The sequence below is a fragment of the Astatotilapia calliptera genome, chromosome 5 (assembly GCF_964374335.1).
Source record: "Astatotilapia calliptera chromosome 5, fAstCal68.1, whole genome shotgun sequence".
In the NCBI taxonomy this organism is placed as follows: domain Eukaryota; kingdom Metazoa; phylum Chordata; class Actinopteri; order Cichliformes; family Cichlidae; genus Astatotilapia; species Astatotilapia calliptera.
Genome location: NC_137426.1, coordinates 33,043,067 through 33,061,470, shown reverse-complemented (window position 1 = coordinate 33,061,470; position 18,404 = coordinate 33,043,067). Strand labels below are relative to the sequence as shown.

Here is an 18,404-nt window from a genome sequence, read left to right as displayed (position 1 = left end):
GAGTAGTGAAGGATTCTTGCTGGAGTGAATATGATGGAAACAGCCTTGGTCTGTATTGCCATCTTGTGACCACGTTCGGTACATGCAGTAAAAGTGGGCTGCAGTGGGTTTCTGGGTGCTCTTAGTGCCACCTAGTGGATTTCTGAAACCAAAGAAGCATGCTCAACATTTTCACTGAACTTCAAAAATCACTTGGTACTTCACACAGAATACAATCACCTTATATTAGTCTGCGAAACACCTGCAGGATGTCTTCACATTGTTTACAAGTCACAATAGTTTCACCTTTGCTGGTACGGAAAGCCAATTATGTCAAAATTCTTCTTTTTTCTTTTCCCCACATACAGTCTCATTGCACAGATTGTTTTTTTCTAATTGCCCATGATGGGTAGATAACTATGGCTGTGTCCCAGTTTTATCATTTATTTATTTATTTTGCTCTGGCTTTTCCCATACCAGAGTCTGTCACTGCTGCTACAGAAATCCACTTATGTCTTAATTCACCCCCTTGATTTCTTTTTACCAGCTTTAATTTAGATTTATATCACCAGCTGGCATTTGCACATTTATAATAAGTTTCCATTGCAGGTCTTGATTAATCAGTACCGTATCACCCCAATAGAGCACGTTGCTGTCAGATTATCGGTGGCTCCTATGGTATTTAAAAGTAGGATGGGAGGTGGACCCTCCATCTTTCAGTGGTTTTTATACACGACTCTGCATTTAATTATTAGTTATTATTAGTCTCTGGCTCTTTTCTACAGCGTGTCTTTATCCTGTCTTCCTCCCCTAACGCCCAGCTGGTCACAACAGATGGCCGCCCCTCTGCTGGAGGTTTCCTGTTAAAAGGGAATTTTTCTTTCCCACTTTCATCAAGTGCTCGCGCATTACCGCTGTTTGATCGTTAGGGTTTTCAATGTATTATTGGAGGGTATTTACCTTCAATATTTAATATAAAGCAATTTGAGGAGACTTTTTTTGTTATTAAGGGCTAATATAATTAGAATTGGAATTGAAGCGACAATAACATGTTGGATGATGGGAATTGAAGGATCTAGGTCTGCACAGTTTACTCAAAATAAATAACGAATGAATAATGGATACCGCTTAGTATGCTGGCATTAGGTATTTTCTGTTCTGCAGCAGTTTGCCCTCTAGTGGTTGTTTTTGTGTATTTTTTTTTACTCTGTAAGATCGAGCCAGAGGCAGTTTCACCTCCGTTAATCTGTTGCCATCCATGCCTTCACAAGCTGATAAACGGCATCATCTGTGAGTAATATTGTTTGTTATCACTGAGACAACTTGTGTGCATTATTATTTGTTGTGAAGGCGTGATATAGTTTGTAGTTAGAATTTAATTTGAATGCATGTATAACCTAAGCTAGTGAGGTTAAGCTAGCTCATATGTCATGTGGTTTCTTTAACGTTTTGATCATGAGTGTGATTTCATTTGATGTTTTATTCGGGCACTCACTAAGCAGATAAATATTGTGCTCATATTTTTGAATATGTGTTTGTCATACTGTATATTGAGGCAACATTTTTAATGGTTTATTTCTGGTTTTGTCAACAGTTTCACACTTTTTCCTTATTAAATCATCCAACTCAACACATTGGCCTGTTCCCTGGATTTTGATTAGGAGAGTGTTTAGCTGTCTGTATAGCTGAGTCTACGTTCACGAGGACAACGCTTAGTGAGGACAGAACACTTAGAGCTATGTCAGCGCTGCTAGAAGGTGAAATCAATTTATCCATGTAAAGTATGTCAAGAATAACTATTATGGAGTCCTCTACAAAATACATATTTATTTGTCACTGGTATTTGATTGGTGCAGTGGTTAGCAGGAAGGCTCAACAGTCAAGGTCACCTGTTGCCTTTGGGGACTCTGGCTTCCTCCTACAGTCCAAAGTCAGGTTAAGTGATGATTCTGTCCATATGTGTGGATATAAGAGTGTGTGATTGTGTGGTTGGCTGTCTCTCTCTGTTAGCCCTGCAATGCACTGATGTTGTTTGTGATGTTTCTGAGCTGGCATCCTTAATATTGGATAAGCAGCTAGAGGTAATGGATTGATAGTGTTTGATAATGCCTGAAAGAATTTCACAAATAAAGTAATTGCTATTCCTATTAGTGATATGTCTTATAAAGTGGGTAACACAAAACAGCAGAAGGCACAGCCTTGGCAACTGTGCAACACTGATATAAAAATATTTGAACTAGGAGGAAAAAATAAAATATTTCCAGCATGATTCAGTACATTCATCTATCCAGCTATTTTCACAGCTGCTGGTCCTTCCAGGGCGGCCTGAAACTAACATAAGACAGAATGGGGGTCTTACTCACCCTCCATTACTGGAATAAAAGCCCTAAAATCTGGTATGATCTAAGGCAGTGATACCTTTGTATTCATCACAGATACAGACAATATACGGAAGAATGCACACTGGACCTTTGATGGATCTGTTGTTGACACATCTCTGTAAACGAACAAGACTGGACGCTGAAAAATCCCAACTTTGGATTTCCATCCATGAAACATTTACACAATATTCTAATATTTAATCCACTGAAAGTTTTTTTCCCGATCTCTTTGCATATTAACTTTGTCTTTGATGTCTCCAGTTTTGAGATACTGTGTATTAATGCACCAAAGCTAGATATCGGACATGTTTGAAATCCTTCACTATGCACAAACCAGATAGTTGATGAATATGAATACTGGAGTACTTATTTATAAATCTCAAAAATTCATGTGACATATGGGACAATATCTGGAAAAATGTTGTTAATTTAGGTTTGCGTGCACTCACCTTCTCAGGAAGACCAGCAAAATCCTGTTTGGATAGGCTGACATCTAAAACACCCAGATTTAATGTGCTGCAATCGTTCAGTTGAACAATTTTGTATATTATACTATTTAAAGGGCCAGGGCCCAATTCACACATACAGTCTACAGTTTGTGTTTCTGGTTATTTCTCCACATGAGATATGAGGAGATATAAAGAGAAGAGGGTTTGGATGGCAGAATTCCTTCATCATTCTTGTTTTTAGACTGTTTGTCCGAGGATATATAAACACGCATTGCATGATCTCTGGACACTTTATTAGTTACACTTGCTAGTATCGAGTTAGACCCCCTTTTGCCTTTAGAACTGTCTTAATTCTTTGAACAACAAGTTGCTCAAAACATTCCTCAGAAATTTTGCTCCATCCTGACAGCATCACACAAGTGCTGCAGATTTGTCATTTGTGTAATTGTTTTTGTTATTTATCAAAAACCTACATTTCTTTCTTCTTCCCCTCCTACCTAGACTGGTTAACATTACAGGGCTATCACAGTTACACATTCATTCATGGCTACACATTCAGCCTTATCACAGTCACCAGTTAAGCTACAGTCACACTAGGGAAAACAGTGGTTGGAGACCATGGCATGACTAAAATTACTGCTGTGCCATGGACACTTTCAGTCAGCTGCTGTCTTCAAAGCAACTTTGCTACGTAAAGACAGTGATGACAATAGGATGACTGACTGGTGTCAAGTTGTCAATAACGTATATTTAGATCGATTTGTGATAATATGATGATTAACTGTGATTAAATCATCAAAAATTGCAGGTCTCGGTGCCCATATATCTCAATGGGTTGAGCGATTGACCCATTTGCCAAAAGATTACTGCAGATTTGAATGTGCACACATCTCCTCCCTCCTTTCCTGTCTCTTCTACTGTCTTGTAAAAAATTAATTCTAAATTATTACCCCGCCCCCAAAAAGAGAAAAAGTCCATCCAGAACCTCATGGATTTATAACAGAAATTCATTCACAAATGGCGATGTGATTGCTGCAGGACAAAGGCTTAACTGCAACCTTGCTTTCATATAAAACACAACCAGTTGAATTAAGCTCCATTGCAAAGAGACATGTAGCAGTTGGAGTCGGTCTGAGTCAATTCAATTCAATTTTATTTATATAGCGCCAAATCACAGCATAAGTCGCCTCAAGGCGCTTCATAGATACAGAGAAAAACCCAACAATCATATGACCCCCTATGAGCAAGCACTTTGGCAACAGTGGGAAGGAAAAACTCCCTTTTAACAGGAAGAAACCTCCGGCAGAACCAGGCTCAGGGAGGGGCGGGGCCATCTGCTGCGACCGGTTGGGGTGAGAGAAGGAAGACAGGATAAAAGACATGCTGTGGAAGAGAGACAGAGGTTAATAACAGATATGATTCAATGCAGAGAGGTCTGTTAATACATAGACTACAACTGTTTGGAGACAGGTTGCCTCCCACCAGGTGACCTGTGCAGTTGCTTCAAAGTGGTCACCCATAGGTTGAGGGTGTTGCACGGTCAACCTCTGGTCAACCAGTCGGTTTCTGCAGGTACTCGCAATCGGTTTCCGACTGGAAAAGAATTCAGTGCAATCACTGGACAGCCACTGATTTTACATAGTTGTGAGGAGGTTGCAGTCCTATTCTTACTCTAATGTGATTGAGCCATCACCTGACATCTACGTCTTTAGCTTGTGGGAGGAAACCAGAGCGAAAAAAAAGTAGAACATGCAAACTCAGGCCCAAGACTTGCAAATAAGCTAAAATAAATAAATAAATTAAGAATAATAGATTAATAAAGAGAATAAAAGAAAGACGTCCTGGAGGAGAAATTGCAACTTGGGTAGGCAAGGCTGTGGATCATTAAGAGAAGGGGGGGGGGGGGGGGGGGGGGTGAAGTTACCCTGTTCACATTAATGGAAAGACAATGTCAATCGTTAATATTTCTGTTACAGTCCAGAGTTTTAGAAATTAGTCTCGGCAGGGATGAAGAGGCAGATAGAGATCCGAGAATATTCAGGCAAACAAAAACAAAAAAACCAATAAAAAAAAAAAAAATGCAGCTATTTGCATGGAAGAAGCCACTTCTCAAGAGAAAATCGACAGAGATAAAAACACATTCTGAGCTAAGGAATATCTGGAAAGAGAGACTGATTGCTAAATATGGAGATCTAAAATTCCTGTGCTTCTTCTCCAGATTATTAGTATTAATGATGAGTGCTATTGGCACATTCTGTCATAGTTGTAGTGTGAAGATTTCCCAAGTCTGACTGCACTACACTGAATGAAGTCCTCCTAGTATTTTACCTGCCTTCAGGGCACGTTGTAATAAAACCTATGAAATGGTGCAGGTGTATCACAGAAAAGAGTTCAAGGGGGGCACTTTCTTGCAATATGTCATGCAGGCCGATATCATATTGATGCACCAGAAGCACTCAGCATTGTTCTATAAATCGGTAATCTTTATTAACACAGTATAAACAACAAACAGCAACAGAAGAAACTCTCCTGTGGCGCGTATATGAGCAGAAGACCCAGCACATCTCAGAGGGGCTGACTGAGACAGAAGCATAGACATTAGGCTGATCGTGGTTCAGTTTTCATGGTACACGCACAGTATACACAAACTTATCAGATGCACGAACCTTGTACGGTCCTTAAGCCATTCAGTCGGTTTTGCAAATGGACGTAAGAGAGGACAAATTACAGTCATGCTGAGCAACAGTTAGCTACAGTATGAAACAGAGTTGATACATAAAAACCAAGTAAATCATCTCTTTAGAAAGGTTCTTTTATATAAATGATCTGAAGTGTACAAAACAGTATATTACACATTTCTCAATGCATGATTCTGAGCAAGACCCAGTAGCCTACAGTACACTTCCCTTCAACGTACTACAAACTACTTAACTGGATTACAAGCTACATACAGACTGCACTGTACTCTGCGTAGCACAGCAGCCCCACATGGCATCAGGAGACGATGGGAAAAAGGAAAAGATCAGCAGCATTGTCTTTTTTATTAAGAATACACACCTATAAAAATGCACCAGGCCTCATATATTGCCAATATCCCATGCGAAACAGCAGAATGCCATTCAATTCACCTCTGTAACATCAGGAAAAGGATGCTGGCCCCCCTCACTACATACAGTTTTCTATCCACAAAGCTGCATGTAAACATCACCACGGCTGCTTCATAGTCCTATGTTTCTAATGTTTTTGATATACATATGATAAGTTAAGGCTCTTTAAGGACCTGAGGATTTTGAACATATGATGAGGCACACAGAAGGCAAAGAATAGCTCTAGACACAGGACTAACTTAAAGAATGAGGAGCATGAGACAGCCACAAGGGCCCAGTTCCCATTGCTGTTAAACGGCCATGATAGAGGAACCCAGGGGAGAAGCTCTCAACGACAGCTCGATGTTACATCTGGTTACAAAGTCGGTAATTATCACGTGGATGGCTTTAAGTACTTCATCGACATTTTGGGAGCTGTTGGGTAACCCGACCCCTCAAGGGACTGGCACCAAAAACGTGGCATGCTAATATGCTAATGCTTTAGCATCGAGGATGATGGGATTTAGACTCACGCTATACAAATAAACCAGTTATTGCTCCCTGTGATCATTCCTTCTGTCCGTACCGGCTGTTTAAAATCTCTTCCAAGTGCAATTGCAGTATGATCTGTGGTCCGAGACTGAATTCTAGAGTTCAGCAGAAACATTTTAGCATTCTACAGTTAGCAAAGTCCAGCTATTAGCGTGGAGGTTTGTTCTGTCTTCATAGCAGTAAAACTGCTGGAGCACAGCAAGGCGACACAAACAGGGGAACTGGCACATCAAAAAAACATTTAGTCAGTGCTAGGTTAAGACTATAGGATATTAGCGTGAAAGTACCATGGCCAGAAAGATGTAGCAAGGTTATGAGGCATGTTTTAGCCAGTTGAGTGAATGAGAGCTGACAAAAAACTATTGCTGCATATTGGATAGCTTACAACCAACATGCAAATCCTTCAATGGTCATTTGAGGCTGATTCCAAAAGACAGTACGTTCTAATAGACTTTTGTGTTAAAATGCTCAACTAGAGTGATTCAATTAACTTCTTTACAGCTGCTATTTAAAAAGCTTGGTATATACAGTTTATAAAAATTGTATTTGGGGCAAACTATTTTCATAGCTTACATGTCTGGAGTTTGTTTCTGGATTAAAGTTAGGGATGTGGCCTGGCCAAGCAGCCAGTTAGCCTTCACCTTCGCTAATTCAGTCACTGAACTGGATTCCTCAACCATGTTTGAGGTGTTGGTGGGTTTTGAGAGAATTCTGAGTAGGATTATCATAAAAAAAAAAAAGGATACAGTTGGGATACAAGCTATAACTTACTTGCTGTGAGGTACAGCTTGTCCAAGAAGTTATAGTTTAATTTTGGTCAGTTTTAGGGGCGTTATACTTGTACACTTTAGGTTTGCTTGCTAATCAAGCTAGCTTTTGCTGATAATTTAGCCCTCCAAATATGTTCTGACTCAGAAAAAAACAACATATATGAACATCTGACGTTGGAATCTTTTAACGTGACACACTGAGCATGTTTATTAAAATAATTGTGTGGTCTGAGCACGGCACAACCAAGACCAGAACCTCATGTTGGACTTTAGCACAAGTGTAGATTAAGCTAACATGAGGCTGCAGTGGAGCTATGCCATCTTTGGACAGGAGGAATGATTGCAACTCATAACGCTTTCAGTGTTCACATTTCATGTGACTGCTTTGACAAAACTTTCCAAGCTTAGTGCCTATTAGGATTATCTGATATATCAAGATGACCCACAGCCACTTTCCTAGAATGATAAAGCATTAACATGTAAAGTCTAATGCTAGTTGTCTCTTTACAAACTGGGATTAATAGCAGCATATGCCAAAGCTGTCGATGCAGTCCTTTGAGACAAGCTTTTTTTTTTTTTTTTAAATAGTTCAGAAACAGAAATGAAGAAAAAAACCTCACTTTGGTCTGCTGGAACCAAAGTCACAAGTAGTATCTTATTTTAGAAGACAAAGGGTGATCTGTCAAATCACATTCTTCACCTCCAGACTGGAAAATTTGATGATGTTGCTTGTCATGCAGATGTTCTGACCCAATACGCCCAGACAGACTTTAAATTTATTTAAGAAAAGAAAATCTATAAAAGCTCAACGTGTCATACAAAAAAATGCATATAAGACATTTTTTTCTGATTATTTTTTTCTTATGAAAGCTGCTTTGGTAACAACATAGTCACGACATCGGTCAATCTCCCTTACTTAGCCTGGGCGCTGAAGGGGACCCCTTCCCTGTTATCTCAATGGCGGTTTTTTTTGTCTTTTTTTGTTGTTTTTTCCTTCGGCGTCTTCCTTTTGCTTCTAAAATCTAAATGAATGGATCTAGTTACACCGGAGTGGGCTTTGTTTGCGTTCTGCCGGAGCGCCGTCTTCACATCAGATGCAACGCCTGCTGCGAGACGTTTGTCATAAAGATGTCCGCGCTGTGAAAGACAGTGCTATTGTGCTGAGTGCTGATAGAGTGGAGACCTTGGATGCTGAGCCGACTGCGTTGGGGCCTGAAAAAGGTGTTGAAAAGAAAAAGGCTGTTAGTCTATGAGAGAAATAAGTTTTTTTTCCCACCTTTTTCTTATTAAAGAGACATCTCTTCAACCTGCTTTAGCAATTAAGAGCTGATAAAAATATCAAAAACATGTTCTCATCTTACTCCTTGAGCAGCAGAGTGAGGCACAGAAAGGACTCTAAATAGAGTACTTTACTTTACATACTTTTTGGTGTCACGTAGAAGCTGTAATTACACAAATGTCAAATGCAGAACATTATTTCGCTTTGGAGCAGCTAATCTGTTCTGCCAAGACAGCAGCAGGGGAGGGGATTATTCAGCTCAGCCACGAGGGAGACACTAACTAGCTCTCCACTGACCTGGTATCCTTGGGATGGTGATCTGCCTGCTACTGCTGCCTTCCCCTCCCTCACCAAATGGCTTTATCTGGATAATATAATCCTCGTCAGTAGGAAGCGCCAGCTCTACAGAGGTGGTGTTTGTTTCCATGATGCTGGGGCGACTGTGTCGATTCTTCTTGTACAGCACCTGAAGAAGACGAGATCGAATTATGGCAGTGTGGCACGGGACAGAATTTTCTAACAAAACAAGGCGTCTGGGTGCTTACTTTGTAACCAGTGACCTCTGACTCGTTCTCCAGGGCTTTGACCTGCTCCCAGTTCAGTATAATCTTGGAGTTCGACGTGTTCCACACCACTTTACCCGGTGGCTGACTGGGTGCTGGGAGAGCAAAAACACATCATTTACCTTAAAATGATAGCTGAGCAGTGGCACACTGATCAGATGGGTGTACTGTGAAGCAACTGTAACATAGCCAGCCTTTGTTTGTGCTAGCTGGTTCTATAAAACCTAAAATCCCAGTAAAGAGTTAATGGGATTCGCACTCTGCACAGGAATGTACTGCGAGGTTGGAGATTGAGAAAAACTCTTCTGCAACTTCAAACCAGACAGACAGAATGGGATTAGAACCCACGCTGTCTGCATCACGCTCTGTGCTTATACAAAAGGTGACCCAGCAAATAGTCTTTAAAAAGGTGTTGAAGATGACTTCAAAACAAAATGAAGATTTGGTTAACTCACTGAGGTAACCATTGTTGATGACCCCAATCAACTAAGTCTATGTCTAATCCTAGGCAGTAAGAAAAGTCATATTGGTTTTTGTTTTGTTTTGTTTTAATAAAAGTGTCCTCTCAAGCTTTGGAAATAAGAGAACAAAGAAAATAACCATTCTATTTCACACTCATCGGAAACTGTTCACATTCAAAAAAAGTCAATTTGGCATGTCGGAGCCACAGGTTCTTTAGAAAGGATAAACTATTTCCATATTGTTTCTATCCATAGCACAAACCACTGCTGTGCAATGTGTACAAAGATGTGCTTTAACTTTGTAATTCTCAAAGCTTGTAAAATTAAGTTCAAACTGAGGGTTATCTTCCAATTTACACAGAGTATAAAACTTCTTCAAGAGTCTGAGCTGTCACTTGAGAAAGCATCATGGCAAAAACAAAAGAAATCCATTTAGACTTGTTGACGCTCGTAAAGCCAGAGGGAGAAGTATCATCAAGAAATTCTAAAAGATTTAAAAGATTCTAGAAAGGAAATTAGTGAGCGATGTGTCTAAAGACCATAGAATAACTGCCAAAACAGCAGTGAATGACTTTGCCAAGTAAGAAGATGACAATCACTAGAGCTCTGCACAGGAATGCACTCGAGGTTGGAGATCGAGAAAAACTCTTCTGCAACTTTAAACCAGACAATATGATGAGGAAAACATGAAAAACGATGATGCATACTGGAAGCACATCTTTTTCTCAGATGAGATGAAACTAACTAATAACTCTGCCGTCTTTTGTACATATGCATACACTCTATGACAGCTGGAACAAGCTCAAACCCCCTGGCAACCATGAACTGCAGTAAGCAGTTGCATAACTGATGCATGCATGGAATGAACAATTTTTTCAATAAAGAAGAAAATACTGATTTCATATTGGCAATACTAAATCAGTGTCCTTTGTGTACCTGGGGTCTCTTCGTCTCTTCACGATCATTTTGCAAAACAATCAAATGTGACATGGAAAAAAAAAACACAAACAAATGTGTTTGTTTGTTGAAATAATGTCGAGGGTGATATAGACATCTACCAGACTTTCACGTCTGAGCTAACATGATCCCAATTTTATGGCTGTGTATCATTTTGATGCATATTTAGACCTCTAATCAGCAGAAAATTGCTCAGTGGTAACCAGTTGAAATAATCTGTATATCCCTAAAAGAGCCTAATGTGCTGATTCTAGCTGATATTTAACTGAAACTCTGAAGATAATCTACTCTGGACTGGCCTATATGATCAGTGAAAGTTACTATAGAGATCTATTCAGGTTAAAATAGGCCACCTTTTATCTGAGTTTAGTCCCAATATAACTCAGCCAGCCATTAATCTCTTGCAGGCTCTAATTTGATCCCATACTTACGTGGCTTTTTGGTGGTAACGTTGACGGTGGTGCTGGGAGGACCTGTTCCTGCAGTGTTATACGCCCTCACTGAGACGTAATATGCGGTGCTGCCTTTCACCCCGCGGATAATAGTAGATGTTTGATTTCCTACAGTCCTTTGCACGCTGGCCGTGTCTTCCCTTTCACTTCTACTCCAGTACCTCAGCTGAAAAGCAACAAGGTAGAACCGCAGACGTGAATGCAGAAAACACGATGGACACCTTAAAAGCTTTCTGTTACACCCTGTCAGTGAGGTGCAAACTGGAAACAGGGAGATGTGAACTCAACTGGATGGAAGCTGTGAGCGGTCTGAAAACAAGCTTTAGCAGCATGCCACCTTGTGAACTGTGGTCCTCCGTTGTGCCGGGCAGATGTGTGTTCTGTTTAAGTTTTGTTTGTACAGATTGAGGTCAAATGTGCAAAAGTGGGGAAACAAAAAAATAAATAAAAAAAAGTGAAAGAATCCATAAAAATCCCCTGCCATCAATGTCCACTGATAACAGATTTTCTTTGTCACCCTGCTTGTCAGGGCTGAAACAGCGGGCATGCTTGACAGCACAAATATAATTTGCCTTTCCTCAAAGGAATGGTTTGCTGAGGGCCTGCTCCTCTGTTGCTTTTGAGTGGTCAACAATTTATAATTCTGGCATTTTACGCAGTCCGACGACGAAAACGTCTTCGTCCACATCTTGGATTTCAACAGTGAGCAGAATTAAAATGACAAGAACTGACGGAGAAAGTCTGCAGAGCCACTGCTTGCTATGTTGTGTGGATTAGAAGCTAAGCATTCTATCCCTTGGAGTATTGCATCAGCACGCTAATCAGGGTGGTTACAGTACTTAGGTAAGCAACAAGAGAAACACAACCAAACCCACAGGCCTGGGACTCGGCTGGACCATTATGCAGGCAGCGAGCTATTATCTCGTACGCCCAAGGTGCATAAGTCTCGAACACTCATCAATAATAGAAGACAACAAGATTGTACAGCATTAGCTGGCATGTGTGCGCACACACGCATACAAACAGGAAATGCATCCAGGGGAAAACTCACACAAACAAGGTATTTCATCAGAGCTCACCTCGTAGCCCAGCACTCTCTTCTTGTTGGCGTTCCAGGGCAGAGCTTTCCACGAAACTTCAATCTCAGATGCAGAGAGGCTCTTGGCGCGGACCCTGGTGGGCGCTCGGCCAGGCTCTGGAGTTAATGTGTAAAGACTGGTTTTAGAAGTTGCACTGCGCTTTGATGACCCCTCAAAGAGAGAACATCAAAAAAGTTTCAAAGCGGCTTCTTTTTATTAGAACAACAGAGGGAGGAAAGTATGCTGAAGACGCCTGCGAGTGCTGATAGAAGAAGGCTGCCTGCGAGATTGCTGCTGCCATTTAAAGAAAGGAGGACTGACTCAGTCTTTTAGTGATGAATCACTGCTAGCTAGACATGCAGATCTACTCCAAATCATACACACCTTCCTCAGCAGAGTAGATAGTGGTAACAGGTCCAAATGGCCCTTCTCCCAGGTTGTTGTAAACCCCAACCTTGACTTGGAAAGGGGAGAAGGGCTGAATGCTCTCATTTTTAAAGACGTATCTGGATGCTTCAGCGGAGGGTACGGCTGCCTGCATCCAGCCTGTGGCGCCGTGGGGTCGAAAAGCCACCACATAGCCAAAGCCCGGTCCGTTCTGCAGCTCTTCTGGAACAGGCTGCAGGAAAACAACACTGTGTGAGCACTTGCAAAAGAAAGGGAAATAAACACACTGCAACTCTGTCTTTATATTTTATTTTTTAACTACAGTTGCCATGTGAGGATGCGACGAAATATGGTCAGACACGAGGCTTTCAGTTTTTTAGGCAATGCTTGTCTTCAAATAAAACATGCTGAACACACAAAAACTATAAGTAGACACATCCATTACACAGTACAAAGCACTCAGCATGATAACATAGCCGTAGCCGTGGTCATGCTTCAGATATTTATAGCTCCATTATTCTAGTGAATAAACCAAACCTCTTCACTCTGGTCTACTAAAAGATACATAGAGCACATCTTTTTTTTTTGTCTGGAGAGAAGTGGGGTCTACTGTTTTGATAAAACTTGTTAAAACTGCTAGAATAAGTGTTTATGGTCTCCAGACATTCAGAATGACCACCCAAAGCTTTTAAAGGTTCTTGAAAAAACAAAAAAACAGTACTAATCGGACAGAAACAAACACACTTGAATACGCTGTGGTGTCCCTCAGGGATTTATTCTTGAGCACTCTTTGTTTTCAACTTTTTGTTATTATTTTACTATTATCATAGCAAAACTGCATCTTCTCTCATGTTTGCTGATTTTTCTCTGCAGTTATTAGAGGTAACCTCTAAATACAACAAATGGTTTTTATATTATGCAGTTTTTCTTACTTCTAATAAAGTGTGAAAAACCTTTTAGAATTTAATTCGGGTTTAGTGAGTTTGGCATTGTAACTAATGGTGGGTTCGGGGTCAGCTGTAGCAGATATGAAAAAAATGAAACTTTAAAGCCTATTCTGTACACAGCGTTTGCTACTGATATTGCCTAAGCATTTGTACATTTATGAGGTGAAAAGTATCAGTCCTAGGGTAATGTTTTGTCTTTTCATTCAAAATAAATAGATGAGAGTTGAAAAAAAAAACTATTTATTTATATAATTATTTCACCAGTTTGCCAAGGTTTGGATGAAGACCCAACTGTGACCCTGAGATGAGAGGAAGTTAGTTAAGATGTTCAGAAACAAGCCAGAAACAACCAAAGCTCAAGCTGCCATGAGCTAGAACCTGCTGAAAGTGTCACTGTCCATTGTGAACTAAGTTTTACATCGCTATGGACTGAGAGGTTGCTCACTAAGAAATAAGTCGAGCTCTATCTGAAATGAACTAAATTGGCTACCAAAAACATCTGGTCAAGGTCCAGCTGAAACATTTAAGCAAATATATGTGGGGTCTATGTATATATCTGAAGCCGTATGTATACTTTTGACTCTGCATAGTTTAGAGAAAATCCAAGAGAAATTCAAACGTGAGCATCCAATTCTTATTTTGTAAAAATCATTAGTAATACATGCTGCGTTCCACCCTGGAAAAAACAACAGTCCAAAGAAATCATTTAAAGTCTTCTGTTTCATACTAAAGTAAACTAAACTCTTGGCTGGCTATGTTTGCTGACCAATATAGAGTTGTGTGTGTCATTGACGCAGACCTTCATTCATATCTTGAGCTGTATTCTAGGCCCCGGGTTGCAGCCATGCGAATAGAAATGTCTGCTGTTACCCTGGGGGAGAGACGCCTTTTCTTAATTTCTTAAAGGAATAGTTATGAACAACCTGCTGCCCCTGCTTTTGTGTGAAAAAGGGGCTGAGGCAAAACAGGGGCTTCGCTTAGCAGAAGTTACCTTTTAACCACACTTGTGCATACTGAAACATCAACAGTGAAATGGTTCACAGCAGGAGCTGATGATTCTGAGCAGCAGCTTGAACAAATATACGTTTTTGGAGTCGGGCTGATATGCGGGGGGCCTTGTAGAAATAAGAAAAGAAAGAGAACGAAAAAGGAAAAATAAAGAAAAGAGGAGAAAAGTGAGAAAATAATCACAGAAAAAAGCCGGAACTTCGAAGGAACAACTGAGTTTAATTATCTTATTGAAACCTCAAAAGCATTTTTCTCTCCCCCAGGGTGACAGCAGCAGTTATTGCCTTTCTGTTCTTAAAAATGAAATGCCATACATTAAGCAGTTCAGCTGTTATTAATGAAACAGAGGCCTACATCCACAGAGAATAATGACGTCTGGCTGCCTCCTCCAAGGGTGAGGGGGTCTTGAGCAAGCTTGCTTACCTCCCATGTGATGACTAATTCGGAGCGACTGCCACCGCCTCCGCTCACATTAGCTGGTGTGACCTTCGGAGCTAAAGGAAGAAGACAGATCAGCTTAGCTGGGTTGACTTCACATGACACTGCAAAGGCACATGTAATAATGCTCCTTCCAGCAAATCCTAAATTGCTAAGAGAGGTAAGTGTGTGACAAGCCTGAACTTCAGCATTCAGATACATCAGCAAACTTCCCATCTCTGAGACGAAAAGGGAACACGTAAAGAATCTAAACTTGTTAAACTGCTAAAAGAAGCTTTTAGAGATGTTTTGCAATTTGAATGAGACTTTCATTTTCTTTTGAGGCAGTAATGATATCCAGCACACTGACTGTATATTCAAGGTTTTTGTATTTTATTTTCCTAAGATATTTATCAGCATTTCTAAATTTATTCGACACGTGTGTAGAGAGAAGTGTGTAGAGGGAACGACACGGAGCAAATGTCTTGCCTATTGGGACTCAAACCGGGAGCTCCTGGGAGCATTTTTTGGTATGCGCTCCACCTATCAGGACAGCCTATTGGTTGACATTTTACAAAATATGCTTATACCCTTTACTTGTCAAAGGTTACTTGAAAAAATTAATCCCAAAAACGGAAAAAAAACTGAACTAAAGACAGAAGTTGTGAAAAAACTCTGTGCTGATGTAAGAAGATCTAACAGAACCAGTCAAGTTGACTAATGAACATATGCTTGACTGAAAACAAAAAGTCCATCTCGGGTGGGAATTACGTGGTGGAAATAAGCAGGAACCAAGGCTGAACATTGAAGCCAACATACTACAAGTAGCAAGAACTGCAGTTCCTCTCATGGCCACTTGAGCCTGGCTCCAAAAGCGTGCTCATCCCCATTGACTCCCATGTTGAAATGCCCAACTTAACAGTGTTAAAAAGCATCTTTACAGCCAACCACAAAAAAGATTCTGGCATCTATGGATAGTTTCATAACAAATTTATGGCGGCTGATCACCCATCTGGAAACTGGAGTTGGGGTGTGGCCACTTTGACAGATGCTGTGACACCAACACATTCTCACTCTCGAGGCGTAATATTTTACGCTAGGTGACAAATCATCAACATATTACGCTTCCGGGCACCCAACACATCCCTAAATGACGAGATCGGAAAAATGAGGAAATATGAGAACGGTTTGGAATCAATCTACACATGTTCGTTCATTTTATTAAAATCGCTTTGGAAAACACTATTTAATGTCATTAAAGTGGGGTGGCTGTAGTTCAGGTGGCAGAGCAGGTCAGCCACTAATCAGAAGATCAGTGGTTCGATCCCAGGCTGCATCCTGGCTGCATGCCAAATATCCTTGGGCAAGATACTAACCCCATGTTTGCCTGCTGGTGGTGGTCAGAGGGCCCGGTGGCGCCAGTGTCTGGCAGCCTCGCCTCTGTCAGTGCGCCCCAGGGCAGCTGTGGCTACAACATAGCTTGCCATTGCCAGTGTGTGAATGTGTGTGTGTATGGGTGAATGACTGAATGTAGTGTAAAGCGCTTTGGGGTCCTTAGGGACTGAGTAAAGCGCTATACAAATGCAGGCCATTTACCATTAAAGTGCTGGTTCAGGTTAGGGCTGGAATACATGGCTGGAACGTGTATTACCACGGGAGCATCATTCTACTAGATTTTATCCATAACCCGGCGCTACCATAAGAACACGGAAGGTCACCTTTTGCGTTCCTCAGGAATGCCGCGTGACGTGGAGTGATTCTCCCCTTGAGTTTCTCATGCAACCAAGCTTGCTAGTGTTAGCTGATAACTTCACTTATGTATTGACAGAGGCAAGGCTAACGGTTTCCCTTCCTCCAGCATTAATAAACATTTTGGGAACAGTATTTCCAAAAAAAGTATTCAGAAAGTTGGGTAAATGATATGTATACTGGTCAGTTTTGAAAACAGATTCAGTACGTACATGTTCCTTTTGTCCTTGCTTGTTTGGATGGCTTGCTGGGCTCGCCAGTCCCGATGGAGTTGCTCGCAAGGACTCGAAACTCATACTCTACCCAAGGGCTCAGGTCTATTACTGTAGCTGTCAGCCGGGTGCCCCGTACCACCTCAGGAACTGGCAGAAAACACACAGTGCCCTCTTCAGTTTCAACACATGAATGTGTGTGGCTGTGTGTTCTTGGAGTGTCTCAGCTAAGCATCAGTAGCATGCTATCCTCCAGGCTAACAGACATGGTAGTTACACAGCACATTTCCAATACCACACAAGGACGCATAAGGATTTTTAAAAAATGCACATAAACACATACATTAACCATTACATTGCCAATTTGGTGATCTTTGTTGAAATCTTTAATAATGCATGCATGGCACTGTGTAGTTGTTAAGTCAGCTGAAACAAGCAAAACACCAGAATCGCTGTAAGGGACTGAATATTGAAAACAAAAATAATAAAAATGATTCCAGTTAAAAAGGCAAAAACTAATTTTCTTCCTCTGGGTTCTGAGCCCCTATAAGGTCACATTGTATTTCTGTTACAAATCTATGACCCTTGCTTGGCAAATCAATGCAGCCAGTAAAACCATCTTTGATAAAAGTGTCCTAATTCACAAAAATATCAATAGAACGAGATAAAAGCATATTACGCCAATCATGTGTAAATGTTAAGGGTGCCATAAAGGATGTGGGCAAAGATTACACCGATCCCATTACTTAACTGCACTATCAAATTACGGCTGTGGCAAACAAGCTTCATCATCGGGACGAGATCCATGTTTCAGGATTCCGAAGAGAGCGATAAAATGGGAGTCAATGGTCCCACTACAATTGATGCTGGGGTAAAAATTACATCTTCAATATTTTCACAGCCGAGGCATGATGAAGAGTGGCCCCCTCCAGGTGACTGGAGGAGGCCACAGCTGGTTGGAGAGAGCTTACCTGTGGTGACAGCTTGCCACCCGAGGGAAAATGGTGTCCTGGCTTGGATGGTGTATGCCGTAATTGGACTGTGATTATCAGGACCGGGCCTCCAGGACAGAGAGGCTGTGGTATCAGTGATTCCTTCTACATGGATGCTGGTGGGGGGCCCTGGGGGACCTGATAGATGGCATAGCCAAGGCAGGAAAGAGAACAGAAAGATAGAGAGACAGATGGAGGAAGAAGGTAGGGGAGGGAGGGAATGTAAATCAGGAAAAGATGGAAAGATGGTAGAGAGTGTGGCGGTGGTTTTAGCACCTGAGGCTACTGCAGCGACGTCAGTTCAGTGTGAAACCTTTGGGAGCTATTGGGTCTAATTAGACAGTAAATTTCCTTTAAACCTTCCAGAGAGTAATTTCTACTCGCCTCAATTTTCTCTCCCTTTATTCCTTCGTCAGTGAAGTGCAACCAGCCACAGTAAACATGCATCACTGACAAAGCCAGTCTTCTTCAGGTAGATCGTGAATTATTTAAATCACAGTTATTATGGTGACTCACCTCTGATGACCAAGTCAACAGCCACGGAAATGCTGTCCACCTTGGTTTGCACGGCGCACGTGTACTTCCCGGCATGCCTCAGCTGGACATTCCGAATCATAATGTCTCCCGCCGAATGCTGCTGTCATTCAACGCATGCACAATCACCCGCAAACACACAAACAAGCA

General features: G+C 41.2%; 1 protein-coding gene across 2 annotated transcripts in view; it reads right to left on the bottom strand.

The window, feature by feature from the left end:
• Nucleotides 1-5,271: 5,271 nt before the first annotated feature.
• The window catches only part of cntn4 (contactin 4), a 201,486-nt gene continuing 188,353 nt past the window's right edge, over nt 5,272-18,404 (bottom strand). Inside the window, exons 14-23 of one of the 2 annotated variants that reach the window (XM_026168944.2) lie at nt 18,237-18,357; nt 17,700-17,858; nt 16,729-16,878; nt 14,774-14,844; nt 12,393-12,627; nt 12,009-12,124; nt 10,909-11,095; nt 9,042-9,154; nt 8,794-8,962; nt 5,272-8,429 (exon numbers count right to left, since the gene is read on the bottom strand). In XM_026168944.2, the coding sequence (XP_026024729.2) occupies nt 8,338-8,429; nt 8,794-8,962; nt 9,042-9,154; nt 10,909-11,095; nt 12,009-12,124; nt 12,393-12,627; nt 14,774-14,844; nt 16,729-16,878; nt 17,700-17,858; nt 18,237-18,357 (1,413 nt within the window). In that variant the 3' untranslated portion in view covers nt 5,272-8,337. The remainder of the gene's footprint in view (nt 8,430-8,793; nt 8,963-9,041; nt 9,155-10,908; nt 11,096-12,008; nt 12,125-12,392; nt 12,628-14,773; nt 14,845-16,728; nt 16,879-17,699; nt 17,859-18,236; nt 18,358-18,404) is intronic. The other variant, XM_026168946.2, reaches the window with a different exon arrangement.